The sequence below is a fragment of the Euprymna scolopes genome, chromosome 43 (assembly GCF_053919585.1).
Source record: "Euprymna scolopes isolate OS-2025 chromosome 43, ASM5391958v1, whole genome shotgun sequence".
NCBI lineage: Eukaryota > Metazoa > Mollusca > Cephalopoda > Sepiida > Sepiolidae > Euprymna > Euprymna scolopes.
This window is the reverse complement of record NC_136524.1, coordinates 60,632,686-60,658,415: the sequence shown is the minus strand read 5'-3', so window position 1 is coordinate 60,658,415 and position 25,730 is coordinate 60,632,686. Positions and strand designations below refer to the sequence as shown.

At 30.5% G+C, this 25,730-nt stretch overlaps 1 protein-coding gene across 7 annotated transcripts in view; it reads right to left on the bottom strand.

Moving 5' to 3' along the window:
- The window catches only part of LOC145268357 (oxysterol-binding protein 1-like), a 273,488-nt gene that overhangs the window by 8,216 nt on the left and 239,542 nt on the right, over nt 1-25,730 (bottom strand). For 4 of the 7 annotated variants that reach the window (XM_080123886.1, XM_080123883.1, XM_080123882.1 and 1 more), the window contains 2 exons: nt 20,169-20,389; nt 17,754-17,774 (listed from right to left, as the gene is read on the bottom strand). In XM_080123886.1, coding sequence (XP_079980012.1) covers nt 17,754-17,774; nt 20,169-20,389 — 242 coding nt within the window. The remainder of the gene's footprint in view (nt 1-17,753; nt 17,775-20,168; nt 20,390-25,730) is intronic. The other 3 variants (XM_080123889.1, XM_080123884.1, XM_080123888.1) reach the window with 1 other exon arrangement.

The window sequence follows — 25,730 nt, the reverse complement described above, 5'->3', positions numbered from 1 at the left end:
TTGTTTATATTTGTTTCATGTGTGAAATTTAGTATGGAATTATTTTTAAGAGCGGTTTTAATGTTTATTAATTCGTCTAAGTTTTCCGTTGATAGAAGTATATCGTCTACGTACCTGATGTAGATGGATGGTTTTGATATCATATTAAAAACTTTGGTTTCTAGGTTGGTCATGTAGAATTCGGAAAACAACGGGCCTAGAGCAGAACCCATTGAAACACTGTCAACCTGGGTATAAAGGTTGCCATTGGAGTCATAGAAAGGAATTTCTGTGGTACAGGAAATCAATAGTTTCCGTAGTGCATTAGGGTTAATTTTAAGTGCGGGAAGAGTGGGATTATTATATATATTATTAATTATTATCCCTATAGTTTCTTGAACAGGGTCATTAGTAAAGAGGTTTTCCACGTCAAGTGAGGATAGAAGTTCGTTTTTCAGTTTTACTGAATCAAGTATGTCTAATACATCTTCGGGAGAATTAACTCTATAACTAGGAGGTAAATATGGTGATTTTTTTTTTTAGTGATTTTAAGCGATTTTAATCGTCTTTTCATTTCATCTCGCTATTTTCATTGTTCAATTTCATTTTTTTTTTTTACTACTCGCCTGAGTATGACCAATCGAGGTCGAAAGCGTTCGCGATTATGGGAAATTTCTTTTTTCACTTAAAAAAAAAAAACGTTTGAAAAATAGTCCGACAAAAAGGAAAGGAGGATTACAAGAAAAACAAGAGTTGTCTGTTCTATTTAATGAAATGTGCATAAAAGAAAAAATGCTTCCCAAATATACTAATATATACATATACATATGAGAGAGAGAGATAAGAGAGGTTTCACTGCTTCATAGAAAAACCAGCTTTACAATACAATTTAAACAGTTTCTTTTTTATTATTTGAAACATCATAAACTCATAAAAAAATATGAATTTTCAAAGTATGAAAGCTTGAATAATAATTTTGTTTTTAAAAAGATCAATGATGAAGTTAGTGCAAATTCCAAAACGTGTACGAATTAACAAACGAAAGCATTCGATATAATGTGTACTTGTCTAATGTTTCCATGTGATTAAAAAAAAGAAAAAAAAGTGAAATAAGATTGTTTAATTTTCACATTTCTGAAGAGATAAGTAATGATATATAATATATTTTATATAGATTTGTTGTTGATTTTTTTTGTTTTTTAAACGATAATATGGTTAACTTAGCGTCTCCACCTTGAAGGTCTTGTTTCTTAGAAAATCGCCCATATTTTTATTTGGGCATAAAAAAATATTTTATAAAACAGTAATCTACAGACACTTGTTTCGGGGCCCTATTTATATATCTTTTAATCCCAAGTCCTTCATTGAAAAATTATTTTGCTAGTATGATCAAATACTTTCTTATGCAACATCCGATCCCGCATTTTGCTAATTCATACCCTCTGATGAGAAGGAAAGTATTTCTTCGAAACTCTGTGGATTAAGGACTATCCACCTATTAAGTGTTTCCTTTTCAGATTAAATATGTTTTTAACTCTTTTTCAAAGTGTTTTTTAACATGTTTTATTAACTATTTGTTCTTATATATATATATATATGTATACACACACACTAGACTACCCGCGACCCGTTGGGTCAGTATGTTATATAAGCTATGGAATTCATGTATGAGCGTGACACTTGTGACGTAAAGTTTTTTTTTGACATAACAGAAACATTTCTATGAAAGTATATTAAAATGAAAAATCACGGACGGATCACTCAAACATGAAAAAAAAAAATCCTCCCTATTTGTATAAAGTTACCTATATTTTTGGAAGGAAGAAAAAGAGACGGATAGAGAGTAGTAGTAGTAGTCTTGACTTTACTACAATTGTTCTTATGTTTGTCAATGGGTAAAAGTTGTTTAGTCGTTAGAAAATAGCAACAGTATAGTTGTAATAAAGAATAGTTGCAAAACACCCCACTCTTCCCATGTTAAATAATAATTTCGAAATAATAACGTTAATATTTCAGTGCGCAGGTTAAAATCTGCAAAAGAAGCGATTTGTGTTTATTTGTTTATGTTGTTATGGGTTAATGTTTATGTGTGCATGCACAACTGGATGTCAAACCGGAAAGTGGATTACATCACTCGTTACAAGGTCACATGAGTTTTATAATTATATATATATATATATTATAGCAATAAATTAAGGCGAAAAAAATCCATATGGTTTAACCTACCATACAGCTCCAACATAAAAACTAATATACCAAAGGAATTTTTAAAAATAATTGAACAATCCTTTCAACAACCCCATAGATACAGCACTATATTAAATAAAAATTCAAATATAAGCTCCTTTAATAATGAATATCCAAATAACAATAGAGGCACTTCCCTAACAACTCTGATTAAAGATCTCCAATATAGGAATATTCCGTACTCGCTAAAATGGGATTTATTAAAAAATCCAAATTCTGCAACCTTTGCACTTCAGAAGCAGTTGCAATAATAACATATTCTAAAGCCACGATAAACACCAAAAATGAGCTTATTTTGTTATGCAAGTACAGAAAAAAATTCAAGTATAGCCAGCTCAAAGCCACTTAAGTCACCATACCTGAACTAATTTTAGCATATTGCCCCTATATGGATTCTCGCTTGTATGAGTGTATATGTATGCACGCATGAGGGGGTGGATGTTGCATGCGCTGTAGCTATGTTAATATTTACGTATGTCTATATGTGTTATACATGTGCATGTTTGAGCAAGTTTATTTCTGTACATGTCTATATATGTATGTGTACATCTGTGTGTATATATGTGTGTGTGTATATATATGTGAGTGTGTGTATGTATATATATGTGTGTGTGTGTGTGTATATATATATATATATATGTGTGTGTATATATATATATGTACATGATCTTGTCTCCATTAATTTCATTTCCTTATATATGTGGGTGTATATATATGTGTGAGCTTGTAGGCGTGCGTTTTGTGTGGAGTGTATATACACATGATTATGTGCTGTAGTGTATATATGTGTGTATGCACGTGTGTGTGTATACGTGTATGTATGTATGTTTATGTGTATATATATATATATATATATGTGTGTGTGTGTGTGTGAGCATGGACATTTAACGGAGTTACACACCATAGCCATATGTGTGTGCGTGTGTATGCGTATGTATGTATGTATGTATGTATATATATATATATATATATATATATGCATGCGTGTGTACGCATATGTATGTATGTTTATATATATATATATATATATGCGTGTGTTTGTGTGAGCATGGACATTTAACAAAGTTACACACCTTAGCCGTATATTAGTACACTCTAACTGTCTATATCTCCCTGGACCATATAAATGCGTTGGCAATTGGGGATTATCCCCCTCTCTAAAATAGAATCTTAGATAAACCCAACCATTTGTTGATGTATATATATCTTTAACGGTAGATGCTCGATCTCTGTATTTGCATGTTAGATATATCAGTGTGCGCACCTTTATCTCTTTTTAGACATAACACTTGATGTTCGGCCGTGCATATTGGCGCAGTTGTACACTCGAGTACGCGTGCATGCATATTCGCCCGGTTGTATAAGTAGTTCCCTTCTCTAATATGCGTGTTTGCGTTATGATATGTATATATGTAATTGAGTGCCCATATGCATTAGTATGAGGATGTGTGTATATAAGTCTGTATTTATGAATGCATGGTATGGATCAATGTTTGTGCGTAAGTGTATACTATGTATACGCTTGGGCGACCCTTTTAAAGAATACTAAAATACAATTCCTCCCCCACCGAAAAAATTCCATTAAGAACCTGTATGCTCACCCAATTTTAACCCTCCCCCATCTCTCTTTACCCTCTCTACTTCACCCCACTCTCCTCTTTCCCTCATCTAAAAAGCTTCCCTCACCCACTATCAACAAGAAAGCAAACTTTCTTTCTTTCTACCGGGACTCACACCAGAAGCAAGCCGTCCAACGCACCGTTCTGAATATCATCTCCAGGATTATTTTGCTATTTTGCTACCTATACTATTGATTTCGAGGTCCATTGCATACATAACTCAATGGTCAAATTCTATTACTCACGAGGATAATTACAATGGGATGGTATATCCACCCAAAATCGGATACATTTTTGCAACACCGAGAAAGCATTTGGACTGCATTAATCAACACACACTCAACGCAACAATGAATAAGGCTGCTCAGTATATTTTTCGAAAAATCAATAAGGAGCAATACGCTTTCGCTATATGGGAATATTATTTTCTGCCCACCTGGATTTATAACCCCGAACGACGTTGGACTCCTTCTGATAATGGATTACCCAGGTTGTATCAACTTCTCTTTTTGTATAATTTTTTCCATATAATTATTCACAACCACTCAAAAAACTATTTCCAATAATTGTGCTGATAAGCAAAATAGCATCCATTTGCAGCTGAACATTTTGCTAACCACATTTCATTTCCTCTAATGATATGAGCCATTGTTGAACATCCATGAATTAAGGAAATTAAAATCACCCCTTCTATATATTCCTTTTGTCAAACAAATTCTTAAATCGAATATATGTCTCTATATGTTGTTTTTTCAGAATTTAAAATTTAACCACGAAACTTATATATAGCTCTATTCTTAAATATTGAGCTTTTCCTTTTTGGCTAGGATCACCTTGAAAGTATTACTTTAAGTAATATCTATCAGGATTTTTCATCTGAACTCTATCAGTGTCTTATCTCGCCATTATATATATATATATATATATATATATATATATATATATATACACACACACACACTCCTATAAATTCGTTTTTCTTTTGTGTGTATTGATATTCATATTAAAAACCCTCTTTTCTATTTATTTAAAAAGAAAATACAGTTTTCTTATATATGGGTTGTGGAATTGTATTCACTAGCAAAAGACCTACCTAATTTGCATATTCTTTTAAACATTCATTTTAATTAATTCCCTATTAGTTTTTTTGGTTTTCTTACGGGATGATCATCTTTAGTTAACTATTACGTGTAATTATATTCATGCAGATATTCTACATGATTTATACTTGCATAGTAGTTGCATAAAAAGTTTACAGTAAACACAAAATTGTTTCCATATATATTTATGTATACATATATATTTTTGTTTAATCTATAAAAGTAAACGTGTGTGCGTGCATATTTTCCTATGCAATAACTGTCAATTTTTGCTTCCTTTTTTAAAATTAAATGTTTTTAACTCTTTTTTCAAAGTGTTTTAACATGTTTTATTTACTTGTTCTTATATATATGTTTGTATTTGCCGAGTTGTTTGATAGGCTTCTGCTATTCAACCAAATACGTGTGACGTACTTCATAAAAATATGAATAAAATATAAGTGTGAATTGATATCTGGTTTGGCATGATAACTAATGAGATTTAAAAAAAAACATTAATTTTTGTATATTTTTTTTTTAATCATTCATTGGAGAACTATTTAGTCAGTAAATCACCTGCAATCGTATGTATATATATATATATATATATATATATATATAATATGGCGTAATGAAAAAATATAAAGGTATTTGCAGCTTCTCTTGCAATTTTCAGATTTTAATCATGTCAAATCATACTTCATTTCCTTTTAACGGATTGACTGTTGCTATTTCTTCTGATGAGTTAAGGGCATAATAGATTCACTGATTGATATAATAATTAAGTGATTGATTTTGCACTACGAAACAGATACTGTCAAGAATTGTATGAGTCAACTGAATTAAAGGAATAAATTATAAGATGGTCAACATCATGAATTTTGGAATATAACATTTTGTCATTTATTCTATATATATATAAATAAATGGAACTAAAATGAAACAAAATGATGAAACAGGTAATAACTATAATAATTAAAGTAATCAAAGAACTAAGCAAAAACTTTAAATGATCATAAAAAACTTTAAATACTATAAAAACTTTAAATATTATAAAACAAAAAATTTCAATGATTATCAACGGAGATTTCTCACAAAAACAAAAATTTTTTTTTTGGTTTGCCTAAAACTGATCACAAAGATTATAACTTTAATAAACAAACATTTATGGAAACAGACAGAAATTGGAGGCAGCCAACAACACACATGCAACATATATTTCAGACGAGAAAATAGTGCATTTTTTTTTTTTCATAGATTTCCTGTAATTATGTATAAATGTTTTTGGTTCTTGGCCAGAATACAACCTAATTAAAAAAGATAAATACAGAAAAATCTTTTATGATATATATACCCATCACAGAACAAAATTGTCATATTCCCAAAATCACGTAAATTGATCAAGTAAATTCTGTAAATTGTAATAGAAAATCATGTTTTTACAATTTTTAACAATTTTAATAGTAAATTGTTTTCATTACAAGACTGATTTTGATCTCGGTAGTTCGAATGAAATGGTTTCATTTTATTTAAATTTCATTTTATTTAAAATTAAGATCAAAACACCAACTCTAGCTTATTCTTGAAATTTGATTTTCTTAGTTTAAAAAAAAAAAAAGAAAAAAAAAGTGGTGCTTATGCACTTATGCTACCATGCTATTGTTTTAAAAATACTATTTTCAAGTTAAATTCAAGTTTTACAATATCTTATTAAATTGTTAGATGAAAGTATGGAATAATTACAAAACTCTCCCTAGGTTAAGAATGGCTTTCTAAATATTATTTCAGCACAGTAACATAAGTGCATAAATACCAAGAAAAAAATTACTTGACCAATTTGCGTGTTTTTTGGAATATGAAATTTGCATTTAATGATGAGTAAATACATTATAAAGATTTTACTGTCTGTTTTTTTTTTTAATTAGTTTGAATGTTGGACAAGTAACAAGCTTTTTTAAAAGGGGACTGAGCATTGGTGGTGGTGACAGTGCAGTGGATACCGACGCTGTGGATGGCCAACCCTGCGTACCGTGTTCAAGTTCCGTCGGATCTACTGCACCACTTTCACTGGGAATGTTGGCAACTTTCACATGGTCCCTCTTATGGCTACTTGATTCTAAAAAAAATGCAGGCAAAACAATTCTAACACCAAATAATTAAAAAAAAAAAAAAATTATAACTTGCAGATGATTCATATTTTTTCTTGAATACATAAAACTTTTTAAAAATTTTATGTAGCATTTTGAAGATTAAGTAAAAAAAAAAAAAAAAAAAAAGCACCATGTAACATTCTTGGTGTCATTCTTTGAATATAAAGTAGAAACCGATTGAAGAAATTGAAAATAACTTCACAGGTTCTATTGAAAAAAATTATTAATTGCCTGTAATCAAAACAAACAAAAAAACAAAAAAAACAAACAAACTTGGTAATGGAAAACTAAATAAAACAAAAAAACTACAGTATTTTTGTTCCTTTTCTCCACGTTAAAAAACGACCGTGGTGTCTAACTGTCCCGTGGGGAAGCATTGTAAATAGGAACAAATAGTACCATCTTCTACCGTCTACTGCTACAAAAGTCAATCATCATCATGTTTGCTTTACACGCTGGCATGTATTGGACAGCTTTTAGAAATTCACTTCCAAACTAATCTATAATCTGGATAAGTGTTAGTTTATCCCACTTTTCTCTCACTTTCATGCCTATCACTTGATCTCATCTTTTCTTGGCCTCCCCACCCCCTGCTATCTCGATTGTTTTACATCTACTAAACCCAAGAATTCTCGCCCATTCTTTCAATGTGACCATACCATCAAAGTCTCCTGTTCTACATGCATCTTTCCATATTATCCAGATTTAATTTTTTTTCTCTAACATCAGATCTAAGCCTGTCTAAGACTCACATGACACATCCATTGCATCATTCTCATCATGTAACTCATGTCCTTAACCCTCGCTGGCCAGGTTTCACCTTCATACATTACACAGCATACATAGGCCCAATAGACTCTTCCCTTGGTCAAAAGTGATGATGCTCTGCTGGTTAGTAATGGCAGAAATTCCCCGAATTTCTTCTGTCCACTGCTAGCTCTTACAATCATACTAACCCCTACCCCACTGTGTGCCAATGCTATGATCATGGTGACAAAACGATGAATAACCTCAATAATTTTGCCATCAATATGGACTTCCTTACATCCGAGTTCTCGCCCAATTTCATTGTCTTACACTTCTATGTGAAGAGTAAATATAAGTTAAAATATTACATTTCTGAATTTTTGAGACAAGGATGTATTATTTGAATTCTGTTGTTCCATCTTGATCGTTAATTTTACAGATGCTGTAGATGTAACCTCCAACCTTCTTTGCGTGTCTTGTTGAACTCTGGAATCTTTCTGTTGAACTTGGGAATCTTCACAGAATTCCAATAGCATGCTACCACTGTTGAATTAAATAAAGAGTTCCATTTGAAACTGTGCAGATTCCAGAGTTCAACAGAAATATTCTTAGAGTTTTACAAGATAGACGTGAAGAAGGTCTAAGGTTACATCGACCAAAGTGTTACGAAAATAATACTCAAGATGAGAACAGCAGTCTGAAAAATCCAAATAATATAAGTTAAAATACTTTCAAGTTTTTAAATAAAATATCGATATCGCTTTTAATCCCAATTTACAGTTTCAATTTATTCCCAATAATATAATGATAAAATAATGTTCTGATAATCCAGAGTAACGGCAAAAGAAAACGATGACTAGTGACAATGTGCACAAGAGCTGGAGTTGCTGTAAAGAAGTTACTTAATATATTTATTTAATTTTATTCTGAATAAGTTATTTGAATATTAGGTGCTTATTTAGATGGCATATTCCAAAAATCACGTTATTTGATGAATTATTTTTTTTTTATTTAATAGTTTTTTTTATTTAAGAAAATCAAATTTTATGACTTGCTCAATGTGACAGAAATCAGTCACCATTTTTGAATGAACTCGAAATTCATCTCTGGTTGCCTCCCTGTTAATAACATTTTCAGAATGAAGGGCTTATTCAATGTGGCTGGTAAAAAATACTCAATTGCTAAAAATCTTAAAATTTGATATTCTTGAATAAAAAAACCTACTTGATCAATTTTTATGATTTTTGGAATATAACATCCACATGCCATGACAAAGTAGGTACACCATAAAAGTTTGTTTTTTGTTTTTCCTAAATAAGTACAATTCTAAATAAGCGATAGCAAGCTGGCGAATCCATTTAGTATTATATTTAATTGTGCATAAACTTGGTCTAGTTTATAGGTTGATCTGTGATTGTTAAGTCAAGGATTATTTTTCACGGTTACCTAATTAAAAAAAACTAAATACAGAAAAATCTTGATACATATATATACCCACCATGGAACAAAAATGTCAAATTCCAAAAATTACATAACCTTTTTTAACTAAGATAAAAAAAATTATGAGATTGATTTGGTTTGCAATTTTTAAAATTCATCACTGGATATCTCCCCAATATCCCCAGATAGATCAAAATTAACCTTTAATGTTTATCGTTAATAAATCAGTAAAGTTTTCTACTATATTATATATATAAATAAAAAATAAAAATAAAAAACCCAACAAACAATTTGATCAATTTAAATGAGTTTTGCAATATGATATCTCCATTCCATGACAGGTTAGTATATCAAATATTTTTCCATATTTTGGTTTATTTTATTTTAGGCAGGTTAAATTGGCACCTTTTTCATTTTTTTTTTTTTTTTTTTTTTTTTTTTTAGACAATTTACAAGAAAATTAAATTCTTTAACTTGGATTTTAAATCAAAACAACTTTTTGTTTGAAATAAATTCATAATTTGTGATGCAAAATAGGTAAAAAATATTGAAGTTTCAGTTCATTTTGCTAAAAATGCCCCCTGTTTGCAGTATGCATTGTAAAATAGACAATTTGTCAAAATTTAACTGCTGGTGACAAATTATTAAAAAAAAAAAAAAAAAAAAAAAAAGTTGGAAATTAGTAAAAAAATAATTTTGTTTTACTTATTCATGTCTGATGGATTAAAAACAAAATATTTAATAGAAAATAATTTACATGTGAATTTCCTGTTAGAATCGCTATTAAAAAAAAAAAAAAAAAAAAAATGGCTGAAAGATGGCAGGCTTCTGCATTTATTGACCCACAATTTCCACAAAGTTACTCGGGTGTGCCTGGTAGATGCCAAGAATAGTGGAAATAGCCAGGCAAGCCTTATTACAAATAACCACAAATTGTTACACCCTCCCTTCCCATGATAAGAATGGTGACAACCACTGAAATTCATTAAGTAATATATTGGAAAATTATGTCTTAATATCCAGAAAACTACTTGTCGACCATTTTCAGCTCTTCCTGTCGTCTGCCGGGTAAACCAGAATAACTTTTTGGAAATCGTAGGTTGATAAACACAGAAGTATTAAGATGGCTACTAAAGGTCAATCATAATGGTAACTGTATAATCACATCCTTTATATTCATAATTAAATATTAAAATGAAATCAAATTTAATGACAAAACTAATTAGAAAAATGTAACAAGCCATGTAAAAGGACAAGATGTGTATATCTTTAGACTGTTTGAATGTTATTCCAAAGGTGACTATTAATAAAACTAGTGTTGTAATAAATAGGAATCAGAAAAATCAAAACTTTGTGAGGTACTGGAAAAAATTTAGGCAACGTTTCTATATTATAACAGGAAAAATATTGAATTTCAAGTGAAACAAATGGTACCTACTTAATTGTCATGTCTTGAATAGTAACACATCCAAAAATTATGAAAAACAATAATGTAAAAAAATTAATTGTAAAAAATTTGTGAAATCACTGCTTACTAAAAGAAATAAGTTGATAGGGGAGATAATTAAGTTCTGTTGCTTCCATCACGTGACGAATATAGTTAAAAATGACTGACAAATTTTATTCCATCTAAAATTGTTTTTTTACCTCATAGTTTTCCATGATTTTTGGATATTTTACTATTTGTGACAACAGTTGCGTAGGTATCATTTGTTTTAATTGAAATTCAGGTACTTGTACAGTTTAATCAAGACATTAAAAAATAAATAAATAAAATAAATAAACAAATCGAAAAAATTTATATGTATGCATCAATTATGGAATAAAGTTCTCCGAAAAAAAAAAAAAAATCACTTAATTTGATCAAGTAGTATTTTTTTTTTTTTACAGCGAAAACAAAAACAATTTATGATACCGATCAAAAGGTAGCCATTTTTCGATTTTCAAGAAGAAAAGCTAGTATATAAGTTGGGGAAGGGGTGGGTGTTAGCGCTTTAAACTGAGTTATCTCCCCATAGTGTGTTTAAAACATCCAAACATGGCTACCTTCAGCATGCATGCATCTTAACGTTTTTCCGCTGTGAAAAAAAAAAAAAGAAGCCCTACTCGATCAAATTAAGCGAATTTTTTTTCTCTGAGAACTTCAGTCCAAAACGGATATGTACAATATAACTTTTTTTTTTTTTTTTTTTGATATTTTCATTTTTTAATGTCTTCATTAAACTGTACAAGTACCTAAATTCAACTTTTTTTTTCTCATTATTATGCCAGAAAACGATTCTTTTTATAGTTTTTATTCTTTAACTTAATTTTCCATTGTTGGTACTAATGATGACATGATAAATGTTTGATTTAAAACTACCAATCAAAGTAACATCTATAAAATCACACCACCACATATGTCTATGTTTGCAGAAATAAATGCGTATGTAACATGGGTTGTCACAATAATCCAAAAATTAAAAAAAGAAAAGAAAAATAACTATATGGTTGAATACTTATGATTTAACAAGAATCAGGCCTCATTTGTAAAAAAAAAAAAAAAAAAAAAAAAGAAAAAAAAAAAGAAGCTACCAATAGTAAAAGTTGCCTTCATAGCAAGTTGAACAATTTGCAATATATTAAACAATTTCATTTGAAACAAAGTTTTCCATACTATTTACTTTCTAACTACATATCACAAGTTATGCATTTATAAGTTGTTTTGAATTAAATAATTTAATTTTCTTGAAACGATTCATAACATTTTCAGAGAAATGTTTTTCTCTTTTGAAGAAGAGAAGTGTCGTCACATCAAATTCCTGTCACTCATTCCTGCAGTTTTGACCTACTACTCAGTTACATAGGTCAACATGTTTGACAGCTCACATTTGACCTTCACACAAACATATGCAGCATTGTTAACAAAATAAAAATTATGTTGAATGGCAAAAAATACGAAACAGAAACGTGATATTAAAGAATTAAAAAAAAAAAAAAAAAAAATTAACAAAACAACATTTTCTTCAAGTTTTGAGTGTCTTCTACAAAGTTGGAATGAAAAGTATTTCCACCAAACTAATAATCTCTGACAAGGTCTTAATTTATCCCTCTTTTTCTCAAGTCAATTTTTATTATTTCTTCTGATACAGCACCATAATGCATGCGCATGTCTGGTAGACTTTTTCTTTGATATCTGTGATGCTCCACTGGTTAGAAATGGAAGCCCCCTCCCCTTTCTCCTAGGAATTACCTCCTCTTTTAAGAAATAATCTAGTGTAATATCTATTATGTTGTCATGATATCAGTGCTAAACATTTTCTTTTGCCATGACACCATCCCCCAAGCTAGCAAAAACAGGCTTTTGGTTGCATTTTTTTGCTAGTGTGTGTGTGTGTGTATATATATATATATATATATATATATATATATATATATATATATATATATATATATATACACACACACACACACATATACATATATACACACACACATATATAATATATATACACACACACATATATAATATATATACACACACACAAATAAAAACAACTGGTCAATAATAATAGCAATACACGTGAAAATATTTAACTGGCTTAAAATATTTCAATATTGGTATCTATAGAAAGAGCTTGATAAGCTAAGAACGAATCTTTTTGAATTTTTAAAATCCAATTAAAATCAAGGAAGTTATGACTATTTTTATGCCTTGCGTGTTTGGATATTTTCCCCACTTTAAGACCATATGCGTTTTGTCACATTTTTTGCACTACTTTTTCAGTAAAAATGTCATATCTTTGTTAAAACACAAGACTAAGCAATATAAGTGTATTTTTGTGCAAGGAATCTGAATATGCTACTGAAAATCTCCAGAAATGAATGGTTTCCAAATAATCTGCAGTAAATGCACATAAATATGCTGCAATTGCTTAAAAATGCTATGTATTCATTAAAAGAAAAGAAGTTAGAAAACTCAAAGTTTAGTTGTAATGCATTTTATGTGCCAAAAACTGAAATCGAAATCTAGGATTTGTTAAAAATGAATATATTGCAATATTTCTTTGGTATTATTGTAGATTAATACCTTCTGTTACCCCTCCCCATCTTATCACCTCTCCAAAATATGTGATTCTACCTTTATAGACAATTGCATGTGAACAACTTGAAAAACTTTAAAAGATAAACAAAAATTATTTTAGAATTTAATGTAAAATGATTTCCCATTTTGAATCATTCGAGCGTTTTAGGGCAGTTACCCCCCCCCCCCATTTCCTATGATAGATAAATCCTGGGTGTTTTTTTGTTTGTTTGTTTGTTTTCTAAAAGGCGATTATGCATGGTTTTAAGAGGGTCTTTGTGCAATTATGAGAAGGTAGGGAGGTTGCCACTCTGATGTTGGGTTAATAATAGAGCTAAGGAAAATTATGTGTGAACATCCTGAAGACTCGATAGAAACAAAACAAAAACAATTTTAGAATTTAGAGTGAAGGTTGGTTTCACAGAAATGTAAAATAATTCACCATTTCAAGACGATCCTAGCGTTTCAGGACAGCTGACCAATTTATTTTTTTTTATGGGAGATTAATTATGTGCACTTTCTTTAAACGTTTTTTATTTTTTATTTTTTTTAACGCTTATATGAGCTCACAGAGGAAGTTTGTTTAGTGGGGAGCTCTGCCACTTGTACTTAGCGTTATTGTTAAGGCTAAAGGTTTTAGGAGGAGGCTTGCCACTCATACCTAGGATTAGACATAGAATTAAGCCAGTTTTTTTTAAGAGGGTGTTTGATAGCCATTGTGAAACTTTACAAGAATTATGACAAACAGACAAAAATAAATGTTATTTAAAAAAGTGACGTCCCTGTAACAGAAAACATGATGCTTGGAAAATATCAAGTATTTAAATTCTATTTAAATATAAAAAAAAGAAACAAGTTTTTGCTAAAGCTGACAAATTGTTAAAAATTTTGAATTAATGTTATTTTGATTTTTAATTACATTTCATGTCTTTTCCTACCGTTGTTATTTTTTAACTGAGCACCTCCTACAAATATTTTTTTATTTTATTTTTTTAATAATTGGATAGATTAGTTTCCATTCGATAATAATTCACTAAAAACATTTTTTAAAGGACGAAAATTAGAAGTGTGTGTACCGTTCGTACACATGAACCAAAACAATCGTATTTCATATCTTTGCTTGTTAAAATATTTTAAAATTTACTACTACCCAATTTTTAAAAATATTTGTATGGTTGATAACAAAATAGCTCTAACTAAACATGTAAGAATTTTTATTTATAACCAGATTTTCAATTAAAAAAAAAAATCGATTTGGAATAAAAATAACAAAAACAAAACATCTGTTTATGCCATGTTATCACTGCTGCTGCTGTCACTAATACTACAGAAGTCTTGATTCAAATTCATAACGATTTTTTCGGATATTATGTTTTAAAATTGCTACGTACCACTAGAGAAAACACTGTCCAATCATCTTTTTAACGAATAAACATAGTAAAAAAATTGTTTTATTTAATAGTGAGTATCCAAAGAAAATTTTTTCAAAATTTTCAATACTCATCATTTTGAAATCTTTTTTTTAACACATCAAAAAAACTGAGTGGTCAAATGAATTTTGGACACTCGAAATTATTAAAAATGACATCTCTTTTGGCTGATTTCCAAATTTCATTAAAAAATTCTTCACAGAAACACGGTACAAATGTTTAGAAATCAGGGAGGGGGGGGCGTTACAAAATCTTACCGAAAATGCCATTTTATGACGTTCACATTTTTATCACTTTATTTGCTTAAAGCTCTAAAAATATATAATGTATGTTATTATTTACTAATTAATTTTAAAGTATATTCATTTCCAAACAAAACGGTGGTATTTTTAAGACTTAAAGTGCTTTGGTTTTTAAAATATGACTATTTTAGCAGAAACCCTTAGAAATCTAATTATCCAAAGCGTTTTAACAGCCATGTGTATTGCTAATAAGAGAGGGTCAAATATCAATTAAAAAAAAAAAGAAGCCTACTTCGGACATCAGACAGCTGTATTTATTTATAAATAGTTAAATATCTTTTCTAATAGAGCTTTACAACTTTTAAAAAATTTGGTAAAAATGTTAAGCAAAATCCCACTCCTTCACTATTGAGATCCTTAGATACTGGAAAACTTTCTATTCTTAATATTTTTTTCTCCTCAAATTTTTAGACTTTGGAATTCCTTCTGTTTCCTGCTTCCTTGACTGTACTAACCTGCAGAAGACATCTCACTGCTCAACTCCCCACTATCCCCTGTTAGATACAATCTAAAATAGTAGCCTACTATGTTCTATGAGGCTATATGCCCTGTTTGGGATGAGTAAAAACAGAGAGAGAGAGAGAGAGAGAGAGAGAGAGAGAGATAAGTTAAATTAATTTTATATTTCTTATACACAATATAATAGCATCCTGAATGAATCCAAACCAATCATGATGGTCCACCATGGACAAGATAGTCATGGGCAGTCTCTAGGATCAGTGACAAAAACTGTAAACCTGCGAACCAGAAATAGGTTCGACATTGGCTTTGATGGTATTTAACCATATCTTCAGCTGGCTTCTACTTTAAAAAAGCATTTAAACTGTTGAACAGAAAATCAATTTTTAGCAGATGTATTAAGACATGGAAAGTTTTGAAAGCTATTTACATTTTTCCCCCCAAGGAGTTACCACTTATCAAGGCCTGATGGCCACTTGAGGATAAGTGTTAATAAGTGTAAGGTGTTATTTTTTTTGTTGTTTTGAATCTTCTCACCAAAAACTATGTCCTAAATGGCATGGTCAAGTTAAAATTCACTTTTTTTCATTTGTGAGAAACTTGTGTTTTTATATTCAAGGCTGCTTCTAAATTGATGGATTTTGTAGATTTTGTATAAGTATATTTCATTTCTTTTGAATTTTGTTCTTAACTATTTCGTTATGAATATACTTATTTTAGCATTTATAAATGAAAACTTAAAGTATTAACTCTTAAAGAAAAAAAAAAAAAAAAAAGTCCTAGCACCCCGCTTCTCTCTACATAAACTAGTACATACGGAAATACCAATATCTTACGTATGACATGAAAAGATACTGGAATCTTAAGATTTTTATCATTCCAGTAATTATAGGAGCAACTGGTCCTGTGAAAAAGAATTTTAAAAAACACCTGGCAAATATACCCGGTGAACCAAGTGCAAGAGAGATTCAAACAATTGCACTTAAAGGGACAGTTAGAATCTAAAAAAGATCTGTTGGAATATCTGAGTTAGTAGGTGAATGCTTGGCATCTGGTAGGATGCGCCATCCCCAGCTTGACCAAACTAATAAAAAAAAAAAAAAAAAAAAAAAAAAAAAAAAAAAAAAAAAAAGAGATGCCACAACTTGAGAGAACTTGAATGTCTATAAGGACAGAACTTGAATGGCTACTAGACACTATCCTCGAATGTCTAAGGTCTCTCTGTACAGGGGTTTATGAGAACAATCTCGCATGAGGATACTTTGCCTTACAAGTAAATCCTAACTAAATATTCAAAATCACATAGAATTCGCAGCCAAAATAAGATTTCCTTGGTATCGCTAACCTACACGGTCTTTTGCGAAGAATGGTGCACCTCCTCCAAGTGATGTTACCTCAAATAACAACACAAAGATGGATACTCCACCAGACAAGATAAATTCTTGTCCTGGAATCCAGTAAAACCAAGAGAACACAAGAAAGGTATACAATATAGTTAAATGGTCAGTTGGGGGAGGGGAAATTACGTTCTCAACTTTTTTACAAACTTAACGTTTGAGAGATAAAAAGAGAATTTTAATTGAATATCTATGTCTCTCATATAGAGATCAAGTGTTTGACCCAGGAGATTTGAGAACTTCAACAGAATTAAAATGAAACAAAAAAGCAAGTGCCACAGTGCTTAGGACAGCCAATAGAGTAAGCAATAAAATTCTTTAGCTCCTGACATCTAAATTAGGCTAATAAAGCTCCTTTTTTAATCTCTTATCTTTTGGGTCATGTGACACCACAAAAGGGGGGGGGCCTATCTTCAAATTTTCCTTTAAAGAAATGTGAACTTATACTAAGTGCATCCAATAATTGTATAAGCTGAGATCAAAACAACATTTACACATTAACAAAAATTACTTCCAGTTTTATAACAATTTGGTTCAATTAATAATTTGATGACCAAATGAAACTCAAATCGAACTTTCAAAATCCTATTAAAAAATAAATAAAAAGGTGTAATCAGAATAAGCAAAGAAAAAAAAAACAAAACAAAATAAATAATGAATTCTGTTTCATAGTTCCTTCTGATCAGCCGAGTTATTGCTAGTTTGGCAAGTGGAAATACTTTTTATACCATTTTAAAGGTGTTTAAGGCACTGTGTCATTTTTTGAGGGTGGCAGCAATTGCATCTAAGTGAACAAAAAATTAGAGGCTAAACAAAGAAACAGAAAGAAGGTTGGTCTTACCAGAAGGACTATCTCCCTCATCTAAACAATGGAGGAAAGATAAACAAAACAAGATAACAAAAGTTATCAACAAATTCATAGAAAAAAAAAAAAATGTTGGGGAAAAAATGGAGGGGAAAATAAAAATGAAAGGGGAGAAAAAAAATGACATGGAAAAAAAAAAAAAACGAAAAAAAAAAAAAAAAACGAAGAAAAAAGAAAAACGAAGAAAAAAGAAAAACGAAGAAAAAAGAAAAACGAAGAAAAAAGAAAAACGAAGAAAAAAGAAAAACAGAAAAAAACAAAGAAAAAAAACCTGAAGAAAAAAAAACGAAGAAAAAAAAGAAAAATGAAAGAAAAAGAAAAACAAAGAAAAATGAAAGAAAAAGAAAAACAAAGAAAAAAGAAAGAAAAAGAAAAACAAAGGAAAAAGAAAGAAAAAGAAAAACAAAGGAAAAAAACAAACAAAGAAAAAACTGAAGAAAAATACCTGAAAAACAAGAAAACAATGACAAAAAAATGAAAAAGAAAACATCAAAGAGTCATTTTTCATTTTGGCAACATGTTATCATTGGTTATTATTTTGCTGTATTTGCTTGCATTATGTATGGCATATCAACTCTTGTGTCATTTAATGGTGAATTTTCTTTTTACACTTTAAAATATTATATGCAATTGTTTTATTTTACGGCATATCAACACTTACAGGATAATTTAATGCTGAATCCATTCATTTTGTTAATAGTTAATGTTTACTTCTCTCACACTGCAAGAACTTAGACACCAGAGTTAGAAATTTGGATTGAGAAGTCAGCGCCCCCAGAGAAGGGCACTCTGACCTGCAAAAAGTGCCTGGGTGGGCCCTGTCGACATTTCTTGGTAAGAGCGCCTCAGGTGATTAGCACCTCAAAGAGAGCAAAGCCTGAGAGAATCAGCCTCCTAGAATTGCGCAGAACTAAACTCCCACCACAAAATCAACAGGGACTGGATCATTAAAGGAATGGTCTAATCTCTGCTAGCCGAGTTTTGTTAATAGTTAATATCTACAAATATTTATTTATGATTTATGTGTACACCAGAGGTTACAATTCCATGTTGTCATGACCAGGACAGATTGCATTTCATTAATAGATGACGTCATGACAGGTACTATCATTCTAAATTAAAAGTATACCTAGGAGTAAAGGGCAACTCCACGCTCACAAAGAAAACTACTAAAAACACCAAAATAGTAAAAAAAAAAAAAAAAATTGTGCATAATATTTGAACATAAAAAAAAAAATAAATACATTTTAAGTAACAACTCTACGTATTCATATGTTGAAATTAGGAAAAATTATTTTTTCTAAATTAGTTTCCCAATGTGAAGCATATTCCCAACAGAGAACAGCAATTTTATTTTTAAAGGAAATAATGTGAGCAGAACTGATGAGGTTTTCAGTAAAATATTTAATTTTTATGAATTTTCCAATATTTCAAACTGACACTGTGGGTATGCCAAGTTTGAACAAGCTGAAAAGTCAAAGATTAAGGAAATAATGTTAGATTTTTCTATTCCTGTTGAATAATAAATTTGTTGTCAATTTTTTTATTTACTGAATTTAATTCCAAATTTTCACTAATAATATTGCTTTATCTCGTATATTGACCTTTACTTATATGGACTTTAATTTTACAGAAGCTGTAATCTGAAAGTTATTTCTAAATTTCAGTTATATAAGTTAACATTGATACCTAATTAAGTCACAAGAAAATTAAAAAAAAACAAAAAAAAAAAAACCCTCGTATTTTGAAGCTATTAATAATCATTGTTTTATTTTTTTAGTTCAGATCTTACTCCAGTCTGGTACAAGGATGCCATCTCTGAGCACTCTCTCTATGCTAGATGCATTACTGAAGTCATGAAACACTGAAATGAGACTAGCTTACACCAGTGGAGCAGAAAAAAGTTCAGTTCAAAATTCTTGGAAGGTCACCTATTTTAGCAAAATGAACTTTGAGGTTATTTAAAAAAGAAAAAAAAATTCTGACATTTTTCTTAGTGTGATATTACAAACAAAAATGCAAATATATAAAAAAAATATACAAGATAAATGAGAAAAAAATATAGAAATAAGAATAAGACAAGACGAAGGAGAAGAAAAAATAGAAAGGAATGCAAATATATAAAAATATACAAGACAATAGTAATAAAAATATAAGAATACAGTAATAATATAAAATAAGAACAAATCACAAATATATAAAAATATACAAGGCAATAAAAATAATTATAATAAGAAAAAATATAAGAAGAAAGTATTTCTAAGAAAACCGTAATGTAAATATTTGATTTATTTTATAACAGATCCACTCTTTTTTTTTTTTTTTGGGGGGGGGGGGGGGGGTAATGGATGTCAAAATAGATGACAAGATGCAAGTGCCAAATCCAATTACCTTGAGACAAGGAAGCTTCTGCTTCGGCTTCTCGGCGTCGCCTTGCCACACGCTGTTTATCTTCTAGCATAACTTTTACTTTATTTGCCTCGTCCCATCTACCATCTTCCATGAGGCGTTGATCGGGTCTGTTTCGAGAATCTGTAGGAGCAACATTTTCTTCCGGTTCATTCAATTCTAAAGCCAATTGGGTAAAGTAGTACATACGCTCGCAACCATTTCTGTCGAGGAAAAAGAAAAAAATTATTAAAGAAAATTGTGTAAACCAAAATAAGAGTGATCCAGAAAAATAGGCAACTCAAAGTCCACTGGAAGCAGTGTTAGATATATACTAGGGAGCCAAGACAATTCCTTCATGGAGACCAAACAGTCGGTGAACGAAGAACACATCTCTACAAGCAGAGACAACTTATTTTGCTGAACCTATTCAAATCGAGGACATTCTACTACTGTTTGGCAGGTTATCCAATTATTGGATCTTATCTTATTTCTTCTCGAGTCCAAGAGGCTCACATTATGGCTAATTATAAGCGCCATCATTCCCGCCATGTTCTCCATGATCTTCAATGGATCCTTCCATAGGAACAACAAACTAACATTCCACCAATAGGAATTCATACTAAAGGCTCCATGCGTATGGGGACAAATCGGGCCACCGTTTTGCAAAGCACTATATCAGAACCGAAGAACTTTCATTGCTGTTATATTGTGAATAAATTTTGAGTTTAAAGGTATGGCTTTTGTTTGTGGAATTCATTTGCTTCTGCAGGTAGGAAATTGAATGTGTAGGAAAGAAATTTCTTATACTTTATGTGAAAAGTTTTGATGCTTCTACAGAATTGGGACGAGATTTTGTAATTGATAAATGGAATTTTCAGATAAAAAACAATAGTTTCAACTGATTTTTTGTCAATTTCCATTTAAGTTACAATGATAGCTTCGAAATTATGCAGTCGAAGTTACCTGAATATTACTGAATCGTTAACAAGAATCGTTAGCAGGTGAAAAATTGCCACCATCTTATTTGAATCAAAACGGAAAATACTTCCCTTTTGAACTCTCCTGTGTCTTACATTCGTTTTCATCAAATTCTATTTTTTATTTTCTTTAATAAATAATTTTCTACCTCATCGATTTTCGCAATTTTGGATATAATCATCCTAAAAATACGAGGAATACGTGGATACCATTATTTTCATGTGAAATTCAGTATTACGATTTCCGAAAAACAAATATATAACAAATAAATGTTATCAAAGGCAAGATAAGTTACTTTTCTACCAAACTGGATATATTTTTCGTGTTTTTATTCAATGTAACATATTTATTCAGCTCGAAAACCATACAGTGTTTACCGATGTATTGGAAAATTCAAGATGGCGTCTGATTCTCTCTTTAACACAGTAAGTTTGGGAAAAGCTGTTATAAATAAAAAAATGGTTAAAATACTGTTAAAAACTCGCTCAATATATGTTACCGTGACATAGGCTAACATATATTCGGCGGGTTTTTAATAGTATTTTGTATAGTTTTTTTATTTATAACACCTTTTTCCAAACTTACGGTGTTAAAGAGGGTGTGAGACGCCATCTTGAATTTTCCAATACATCGGTAAACACTGTATGTTTTTCGAGCTGAATAAATGTTACATTGAATAAAAACACGAAAAATATATTCAGTTTGGTAGAAAAGTAACTTATCTTGCCTTTGATAACATTTATTTGTTACTAGCAATCGGTGCCCGGCGTTGCCCAGGTGTTTTGAGGTGTATGCTGAGAAAAAAAAAAAAGGTCAATTTTTTAAACTTTGACCCCTATTATGACCTCTTAATATTTATTGTTTAGGGATCAAGTAAAGTTAATAAGTTAGATCCATGTCCAAGGAATCTATATCTAAAATATCACGTGTTTAGACCCAAAATTGTAGGAGGAGTTTGGTAGAGTTCTCAAAGGTCAAATCGTTGAATATTGACCACTTAATCGCCAAATTTCTGTCGAAAACCTATCACATCGATTTTCCCAAATCTCAGTACCCTGTATATCAAATTTCGAATCTGTAGGATTAAAATTGACAGAGTTTTAGTGTAGGGAAATGCACACAGACGCACAGACACTATCACTTATATAAACATAAACATCATATATATAAGGATAATAGTACGCCATATATATAACAAAAGACCATTAATTAAGTGGTCAATATTCAACGATATTTAAGGATAATATATAATAAAACACCATATATATATATTTAAGGATAATAATAAAGAACTGTAAGTTGCGAAAATTCCATCGCACTGCATCTATTATTATCATCGAACTATCGCCTAATCGAATCAACACAATAATATTGGTTTTTGGCTGTCAATGAATTTCAATATGAATCCCAAAGATATTTTTATTTAACACTGAAATGGATACTCGCTTATTTACTGAAGTGAAAGGAAAACCCGGGGGAACTTTACCCAAAAATAAATCTATATTTTTTTGTGTGTATTGATAGTCTTATAAACACCCCTTTTTTCTATTTATTTAAAAAGAAAATACAACTTTGTTATTTATGAGTCATGGAATTGCATTCATCTACAAAAGATCTAGCTAATGTGCATATTTTTTATCGTTTTTAATTAATTCCCTATTAGTTTTTTTTTTGGTTCTCTTATTAGATGATCATCTTTATTAAACTATTACGTGTAATTATATTCATACAGATATTCTATATGATTTATATTTGTGTAATATTTGCATAGAAATGAAGAAAATCAAATTTACTGTATGTTTATCGTGTGTTAGTCAGCGGGCTTGGTTGCCATAACAACGTGACGTAGCCAAGGACGGTAGTGGACGTGTGTGTGTGTGTGCTGGAAATTATAGTAGTACTAATAGCGTTTGTTTTCGTGTTGTGTGTACGTGTGTGCGGCTAACGCCAGAGTGTGTGCGCGCGTGTGCTGGGAATGGATGACAGCGTTTGTTTTCGTGCTGTGTTTATATCATGCATATTGTTTCGTATCTTAAGGAATAAGAAGGCAGGCAGTATTTAATAAAGTGTGAATTAATTAATAATAATGAGAATCTTACTAATATAAATAAGGGAAGTAAGTAATCTGAAAAACAAAGCATGTTAGTAAATGGAAATGTGTCGTAATGTTAGACGATAACGGCAGTGAGGATGGTGTAGGTATAATGGTGGAAGTGGTGTCGGAGGTTGGATTGTGAGGCTGGTGTAAGTTTCGTAATTTCGTAATTTGTAAATGGCAAGTTAGGGAAAAAATAGACCCCCCCAAGATGGAAAATAAATAATGGCATAATATTTTATGGTAAAGTTAAGAAAGTAGGAACCATAGTTTTTTAGGAGATATGATTATTGGATTAACCAATCAGAAATCGTCTGTGGCACACGCATCTCTGTTTTTATAGATATATAGATAAAAAAAAGAAAAAAGGGTACTTGTACAGTTTAATCAAGACATTAAAAAATGAAAATATTGGGGGAAAAAAAGTTATATTGTACGTATCTGTTTTGGACTGAAGATCTCCGAAAAAAAAATTCACTTAATTTGATCGAGTAGTTTTTTTTTTTTTTACAGCGGAAAACACATTTTTTTGACAGTACGCCAAAGGTAAACATCTTTGAATTTTTTTAATGCCATGGGGAGATAACTCAGTTTAAAGTGCCAACACTCCCCGCCAGCTTTAATACTAGCCTAGCTTTTCTTCCTAAAAATCGAACAACAACTTACTTTTTCGCGGTAAAAAAAAAAAAAAAAAAATCTTTTTTATGAAATTAAGTGAAATTTTTTTCCGGAGAACTTCATTCGGATACATACAATTTTTTTTTTTTTTTTTTTTTGATATTTTCATTTTTTTATATCTTGATTAAACTATACAAGTACCAAAAAAAAATTTGCATTTATATAAATAAATGTTCCGCTTATTAAACCAAACGTCTTGTTTTAGTTAAAAATAATCAAATTGACATAAAAAGAAAATACATGAACCTTTCGTATACATTTTTTTTTTTTTTTAAATATCTTAAAAAATAATACTTGATTATTTTTGTGCATAAAAATGTTTCACGGCTTTGAATTTGCTTTTTGTATTATAAAAACATTACTTTATGAAATATTAATTTTTTTCTTTTCAGAAAAATAGAATGAAATGATTTTTGTGGTAATGTTTTTTCTGTACTATTAAAAGATGTTTCTGAAAAAAATAAAAACAAGCATAATACACGTGGATTAAAAAATAATGTATTTTTTATAATACACTAATTTTGTCGGAACATTCTGTGTAAATACTTGTAAAACAAACAAGGATTCAGTATTGTGGTGATGGATCAGGGATTGGACCTTCATAGACAGTGAGGGACTTATTAGATTAGGGACCCTTTTTGAACCCTGTCCAAAAGAGAGAGAGAGAGAGAGAGAGAAAGAGAGACTATCGAATGGTGTTCCAGTATTCCATACATGAACTAATGGTGGCTTTGTAGAGATATAGGATATTGTCACAGGCATGAGATGTTTTCTAATTCAGTAGAACGAACCCACCTTCTTTGCAGCAAACTTGGCAGCATCTTTTTTTATTTATTTTTTTTTTTTTACAAGGAAGTCACCACTTATCAAGGCCCGGAGGCCACTTGGGGATAAGGGTTATTGCGTGTACAATAATCAATGGGATAATATCGTAGTAATCGTTAGTAATGGAGATTTGATAAAGTGTCTTACTTAAGGGGGGGGTTCATCAGGAATTTGTTTATGTTGGACTTGAAGACATCAAAGTTGTAGTCAGGTGGGAAACAGGCAAACGGAAGAGAGTTCCACAGGTGTGCACTTCTAAGAAAGAAGTTTTGTTCATGGAATCTATGTTTTGATTTAGGCACAAATAAAGAGTGGGGAAAATTATTGACAGTAGTTTCAACTAGACAGCTGTTTTACGTGAAAGATTGGCGAGGGGGGGGGCAGAGATTGGAGCTCAGACGAGCACTTGCCATGGACATAACAATAAAACAACGACAGGCTCGCAACGTCTCTTCTGTGGAAGAGAGGTTGCAGGGAAGAGAAAAGGGCACCCACAACTAAGCTAAGAAGTCTATTTTGTACTCTGTCAAGGCAGGATAGGCTGTTTTTAGCAGCTTCTACCCAGATATCGTAGCAGTACTCTATCTTCTATGTATTTATTCCAATTCATGTTACCACTGAATGTTAGTCTGTGGAGTTTGAACGTTTGAATCTTGGAAATCGCTGGATTGCGAATGTAAATGTTTTACATAACAATGTACTATTGTGTTCCTAATTTTGACGCAACAATTAAGTCGATAACATAGATTTTTAATATCAATTCAATTTTTCAATTTTATTCTAACCAACCACCAAATTTTATCTTTTCTTCAGAGTAATTAAAGCCGTAAGCAGTACTATTATATATATAATCCTATAGATTTTAAAAAGAAATTATTTCATTGTCTAATCAATATCGATTTGATCAATCACTGTACTTGTTCTAAATTATGGCGCTGGATGGTGACGTATTTATCTCTCTGTCACAGTGAGATTATGTGACACAA